This window comes from Tachysurus fulvidraco, chromosome 23, assembly GCF_022655615.1.
Source record: "Tachysurus fulvidraco isolate hzauxx_2018 chromosome 23, HZAU_PFXX_2.0, whole genome shotgun sequence".
In the NCBI taxonomy this organism is placed as follows: domain Eukaryota; kingdom Metazoa; phylum Chordata; class Actinopteri; order Siluriformes; family Bagridae; genus Tachysurus; species Tachysurus fulvidraco.
The window spans coordinates 3,765,600-3,770,502 of NC_062540.1; the positions used below are offsets into that span (position 1 = coordinate 3,765,600).

General features: G+C 39.9%; 1 protein-coding gene across 1 annotated transcript; it reads right to left on the reverse strand.

Moving 5' to 3' along the window:
• Nucleotides 1-326: 326 nt before the first annotated feature.
• On the reverse strand, nucleotides 327-2,070 carry LOC125138332 (G-protein coupled receptor 182-like). Its single transcript, XM_027144976.2, has 2 exons — nucleotides 1,914-2,070; nucleotides 327-1,561 (listed from the first exon to the last, which is right to left on the reverse strand). The coding sequence occupies exon 2, from the start codon at nucleotides 1,556-1,558 to the stop codon at nucleotides 494-496; it is 1,065 nt and encodes a 354-aa protein (XP_027000777.1). The 5' UTR covers nucleotides 1,559-1,561; nucleotides 1,914-2,070; the 3' UTR covers nucleotides 327-493.
• Nucleotides 2,071-4,903: the final 2,833 nt, after the last annotated feature.

Sequence of the window (4,903 nt, forward strand, 5' to 3'; positions counted from 1 at the left end):
TTTGAATATAAGGTATTGGGGTTGTTTTGTTTTTAAAGCAGACTTAAGCCAGGTTATTTTTTTGTTCAGTGTACAGTTATCATCCTCTTCAAATCTGTGATTACACCGCAACTTCCTGTGGGAGTGTGATGTAGGGAGTTTCCTTCCTCTTCTAAACCTAATGACAGGAACTCCTAAAGATGTTTCTTTACATGCACTTTTGACTCTGTTGTGCTTTACTGCTTAAAAAAGATTCGTTCTCAACAGATATTGACCAATGCGCATGATTTTTTTTCTAATAATGCATGATCTCCAAACCCTTTACATTTAGAACACAAGCAGAATAATTGTTCTGAAATGGTCTCTTTATTTACACAGGGGTGTTAATGCTAGGACATAGATATTTTGAAAACCAATATTTTGAATGTAACTAGAAAATATTTCTTTATAGCAGCACAGATATTATGCTACTTACACATATCTCTCAGGAAACCTCATTGTGATGTATTGGATCTTAGGATCCTATCTCTGATTGGCTGGTGCTGGCATTGCTGAACTTTCGCTCCTTTCGTCGTACTGTCCCTGCACCGTCAGCTGCATTGGCCACAGTGTTGGCAGGTAGTGAGGAAATGCGTGAAAGAATATCGTTAAAGAGGTTGGCACGAAAGCTCTTGCTCAGGAAGTTATAGAGAATGGGGTTGGCAATGCAATGAAACAACGAGATACATTGTACAATACCAAAGGAGAAGTACAGAATATCTATAGTGTCGCAGGACATCAAGTATGGATCCAAGTCATCCACCGTTAACAGGAGCATCACAATGTGGTAGGGAAGCCAGCAGACCACAAAGACCAGTGAATACACATGCAAGAGCCAAAGATCCCTACGATTTTCCACTTCCGGAGAGGCACGAACAGTCCGTGCAATCAGTATATTACATGTGATGATGACAGACGCAGGCCCCAAAAACTGGAAGATAAAGCAGAGGAAACTAACTGAGACGAACCATTCGATGTAGTTTTTCTCAGGAATCATATAGCAGCCGGGTTCATGCCACCCAAGCAGGTCTACGTGTACATTTTCTAGCAACCCCAACACCAGGCACAGAAGCCACATTCCGGCACACAGCAGCCATCGCCGGTGCCTGGGCTGCAGCGGGAAGCATGTGGGTGTGTTTGGCCGCGTTACCGTAAGGTACCTCTCGAGAGTCATGAAGGCCAGGAAGAAGGAACTGCTGTAGAAGTTGATGATATAGATGAAGTGCGTCACCTTGCAGAGGAATCGACCCCAAACCCAAACTCTGTCCATTGCTATCTCCAGCATGAAGAATGGCAAAGTGAAAACCACCATCAGGTCAGACAGGCTGATGTTGATAACACAGAAGAGCACACCGCTGGCTGAGTGTCGCCTGCGCCAGTTTACCCAAATCACCAGGCAGTTCTCGACCAAACCCACCATGAACAGGAACAGGTAGAGCAGGAAGAGCCAAATGCGCCGAGAGTTATGGTCCAAGTCAAGGTTACATTCATAAAACCATGGTGTTTCATTGTGGTCTGATGAATTATGATCGATGTGCATTTTCTGTGGAGAAAGAAAAAAAGGTTAAACGTGTTAATGCTTTACAGTTATTTAATAGGATTATGCTGATCCATAAGCACTGTTTCAAATCATTTTCAATAAGTGTCACTTCATGGTCATAGAGAAAGTTCTACACACTCTCTAGATATCAACAATCTTTGGGTGCTTTTGGTAGTTTCAGGAAAGATAAAGATTGATTGCTGAGATAGGAAAGATAAATTGTGCTGCACTGTGATGCTTTGCTAAAGATGGCAATTATGTAATCATGTATAAGATTTAATATATCTTTCGTTTTTAATTGGTTTAAAAAAGAGTAAATAAAAAGAAAAACAACGATAATGACGACAAGACCTACCTTGACTGTGGAGCTCTGAGGGTAAGAGCCCTCTGATGGTGCAGTATCCTGGAGAGATGAAGACTGTTCTGGCAGAAAAGTTGTGGCGCATTAGTCCTTTCCCTAGCTGCTTTGGGGCATTACGCCCTCCCTCCCGCCCCCCCCCCCTCTCTCTCTCTTTCTCTCTCTCTGCTGATAGGACATTCTCAAAGGGCAGGAAGGAGGGCATGCTCAGCAGGAAAGATTCCTGAGAAAGTTTTGAGCACAGGTGACATTTTGTGATCTGTTGTATCTTGGGTAACTGTTAAACCTTGTAAAATGTTCAAGTAAAGTACAGCACAGATTTTTCATACAGCGTTAACTTGTTCTAAACTTTTACCACGTCACTCAGCACAAATATCGGCTCGGCACAAAAAGCCCCACAGTGCTCTAAAAAGTGCTACTAAAAACTGCAAAATACAGGATAAAGTCATTCCATTAAAACACCAGCACCAGGTTGTGCTAAAAACATCCTTTAAGGGACAAAATTTGTTCATTGTCATCTTTTTATAAGCTTCACCCTTGTTCGTCTTTATGGGATGGGATATTGATATTGGGATACTGAATATTTCTTGAAAAATGAACTGCAACTGATATGTAATGTTCAACCTTTTTCATATGGAAACAAACTTTAGTTTTGCTAAAACACAGGATTTGGAACAACCAGAGCTTGATATTACAAACACATAAGAAATTAAACTTGAAATAAAAGACACATCAGTGGTGTTCATTTCTTATTTAAAGAAATAGTAAAAAGATTTTGCCATCTCTGCTGCCACAATAAAGCTTTACAGTTTACAGCCTTTACAGCAGCTTCACTTTTTGATTTTGCGTTCATGAACATAGTCTGCTGGGAAACCAGACGTTCAGGTCCTTATACTTCTCATAATGTTTCGCTTCCAGAGCTGTCAAGTGTCACGCATTGAGAGTGACAGTCACGCATTTCGGTCTTTTATCACGCTCTCCCGCCACACATCATATTTGTCACGCAGAAAAACTTTTTGACAATTTTAATATGCCACAGCGCCCAAATGTATCAGTCAGCACCGCTGTCTCTATGGAACCGGGCAGGAATCAAGCGCGTCTCCCCGGAGATCTTAGTCGAGTCGGTCACTTATCAGCCAATCAACAAAAGAGGCTACACAATAGCCAATCAGAAAAGAGCACTATCTGGGTAAGATTTAACACAACAACTTATGAAATAAAAAATTCATTAAAGAGGGTATTTTCGATGTTCGGTTTGAACAAAACCTCAACACGAAACAGCTTGTCTCATGACCCTAAAAATGTCTGGGCTTGAGCCGAACTGTTTTAAATGGGAGCAACATTACAAATGATAAAGGAGTCCAAACAGGCAACAAACACTTACAATAAACAACACCAGTCATAGTCTCTCTCTCTCTCTCTCTCTCTCTCTCACTCTCTCTCTCTCTCTCTCTCTCTCTCTCTCTCTCTCTCTCACACACACACACACACACACACACACACACACACACACACTCGCACACTCATACATACACAAATTAATAAATTGAAATTAAACAAATATTTTGTATTTGGTTAAATTACGGTCAGTGATCCTTACCAAACACAACAACACCCCCATTATTGTTTTTTATTTTTATTTATTTGGGGGGGAAGGGGTGTCACACTTGCCTGTCTTTAAAACTTTAGAGCCCTGCGTCTCATAGTGTCTTCTTGTGTTATATACTTTAGTTACAGACACGTTAGCTCCGTTAGCACACAAGACAGACAGGTCTGTCCTTTATATTCGTAATCTGCCTCACGCATGTCTTGAAAGCTCCTATTGTCCATCTTTCGTTTAGACATTTTTGTGGAGGGTGGAATTAACTTGCCCGATGTTGACTGGAATCCACTAAATATCTGTTACGCTGTTCTGAAATCCCTGGAAATAAGTGCCTGCAGCCTGCCCGATGTGACTGTAACATGGTTGTTAACGACTGTCAACAGAGAATGAGGGGCGCTTGCTGTTCGTGACTACGCGTCAATACAGTGGCAAGGCATTCTGGGATTTGTAGTATTAACCGAGCATGCGGCTGGTTAGCTGTAATGCACATTTGATATGATCTCGCGGGCCAAATATAATTACACCGCGGGCCAAATTTTTGAGTTTGACATATGTGGTCTAAGGGACAAAATTTGTTTGTCATTTTTTATAAGCTTCACCCTTCTTCATCTTTATGTACAGAGTTACCAATAACTGGATTACCCCAAAAGACATCCACTGACATTCACCGATGTAACGTTCAACAATTCGTGCATCCAAAAGCAGAAGAAATACAACACGTTTTTAATGTCATTTCTAATGTCATTGATGTAAGATTTTAAGTACTATTTTATTAAAGTTTACTGATTTAAAGACAAAATTTCCTTTTTGTTTGCTTCCGTATGTGCTTTTGTGTGTGGAGTTTGGTGTGTGAATTTTTGGATTTGTTTTTAGAGTTTAGAGAAAGTGAACCATGTTTTCAGTAAACGTGTACATGCAGTTGAGAAAAATGCTAATAAATACGTTTTTGCTATCGTAGTACATGTAAGATGTGGATTGATTTTATGTCAGCTATGGATTCCTAGATTATTAGAACCTCAAGGTGGACGTGGGATTTAATCTGGAATGAGGATGTTCAAAAAGCACATATGGATTTGATGGGCAGGTTTTATAACTACCTTATAACGTAGCGTCTCTCTTCCATATATGGTCATTTCTGTGAAAATCTTTTTTTATTTATCTTCCCTTTATGTTGATGTGTTTGATATTTTGTATACTTTATTTATTTATTTATTTATTTATTTATTTATAATTTGCACTTATTTTTCATCTGAGTTCTGAGGAAAATTTTGCTCCTAACATATATTAAGGTGTTAGAGTGAAGTACGATGTTGAGCTTCTCAGAATTTGTATTTAGTCATAAATTTCCTCAAAGGCCGAAAGGACACAAATTCAGAACAACCGA

Excerpts from the sequence above, each read along its gene's own strand:
- LOC125138332 (XM_027144976.2), bottom strand. The coding sequence starts at position 1,558 with ATGCACATCGATCATAATTCATCAGACCACAATGAAACACCATGGTTT.